At 47.2% G+C, this 1484-nt stretch overlaps 1 protein-coding gene across 1 annotated transcript in view; it reads left to right on the top strand.

Moving 5' to 3' along the window:
- Nucleotides 1–1484, top strand: part of DMBT1 (deleted in malignant brain tumors 1) — a 21547-nt gene that overhangs the window by 1062 nt on the left and 19001 nt on the right. The window contains exon 2 of the mRNA XM_007936911.1: nucleotides 918–947. Coding sequence (XP_007935102.1) covers nucleotides 918–947 — 30 coding nt within the window. The remainder of the gene's footprint in view (nucleotides 1–917; nucleotides 948–1484) is intronic.

Genomic DNA, 1484 nt, shown 5'->3' with positions numbered 1-1484 from the left:
AGTTTTTGTTTAAGAAGAGAGTTCATGTTATAACTGTATCCCTTTACTCAAAACCTTTTCTGTATCCCCAGTTTGACTGAAGTCTCCCAAGCTGTCTGCCATAAATCATTCTTAATTGTCCTTGAGCTGCCATGTGTTGAAGTGGTCAGTTAAGACCATGAACCACACTGAAAGCAGCAATCATGCTTTTTTCCATCTGCTGTGATACGCAAGTAGAGGCCAATGAGAATATCTCTGGTTCCCCAGTTCTAGTTTAAGTGTTTAATGACACTCAGCTACAGATGGGAGAAATATATCATTTGCCAGAGTCCCCAACAAATACCTTCTTATGGACCTGGTCAGGGAACGGGGAAGGCTGAAGAGCAGCAGTGCTCTGAGTCAGTTGGGGAAAGTGCCTCAGCTGAGCCATTACTAAAGAAGCACCTGGGCTAGAAATGCAGTTATGCAGAAGACATGGCAGGCCAAGAGGAGAGGGGCCTGGGTCCTTGACTACCACTCTCTCTAGAGAGCACAGCACACCACCTCCTGTGGTGTGGAGGACAGCTTCTCTCAGAGATCTAGCAAGCAAAGCCTCGTGATTGCCCATGTCTGGGCCTGAATGATCACACATAGGCACTCTGGCTGCCACAGTGGACTGGTAATATATGCAAGGCAGAGGCTTGGTTTTGCATCAGCTTGGCCACCATACTTCAGAAACAGAGCTGATCACTTTGACATTGGAAAGAATGGACAGAATCTGTGTGGTCTTTACTTTTGGGCACCTCCTCCCAAGGAGAGGGGGACGACAAATGCCCAGCCCTCCATGGAGGGTCCAGGAATTGGCTGAGTTTCTGACTGGATCACCTTCTTCAACCTTTGCTTCCCGTGGTTACAATTTCTATGCAACACATCTGATTTGACCTTCTCTTTTTCCACAGATTCCCAGAACCACTCCACACCCAGGCCAGGTGAGTTCTGCTGCCCCTTAACTTATGCATGTCCCTTCTGTCCTTGCTCACTCACCTCAACGGTTCCTAACTCCTAGCTCCAGAGGGGTTGTGAATTAATGATTTGCTTCTCCAGGACCTTTCCTGATAACTTTAGGGTATGTAGGTGATACCAGTTGAGCCCACAACACCTCGGTCCTCTTGTGTGGTTCAGAGGGTGAGAAACATCCTGGCCCCTCACATGGGTTGCTAGTAGGGCTTACCTTGGTATTTTCAATCTCCTCATATACATGTGAGAGATGGACAATGAATAATGAAGACCGAAGAAGAGTTGATTCTTTTGAACTGTGGTGTTGGCAAAGAATGCTGACAGTACTGTGGACTGCTAAAAGGACTAACAAACCTGTCCGGGAGAAGTGCAGCCAAAATGCTCCTTAGAAGCTAGGATGGCCAGACTTTGTCTCACCTCCTTTGGTCATGTTGTCAGAAGGAACCATTCTTTGGAGAAGGATGCCATTCTTGGTAAATTGGAGGGTCAACAAAAGAGTAGAAGGCCCT

The sequence above is a fragment of the Orycteropus afer genome, unplaced genomic scaffold, assembly GCF_000298275.1.
Source record: "Orycteropus afer afer isolate SDZICR_OR568_19922 unplaced genomic scaffold, OryAfe1.0 scaffold00038, whole genome shotgun sequence".
NCBI lineage: Eukaryota > Metazoa > Chordata > Mammalia > Tubulidentata > Orycteropodidae > Orycteropus > Orycteropus afer.
Note: the sequence above shows the minus strand (reverse complement) of the source record. Positions and strands in the feature narration are given on the sequence as shown.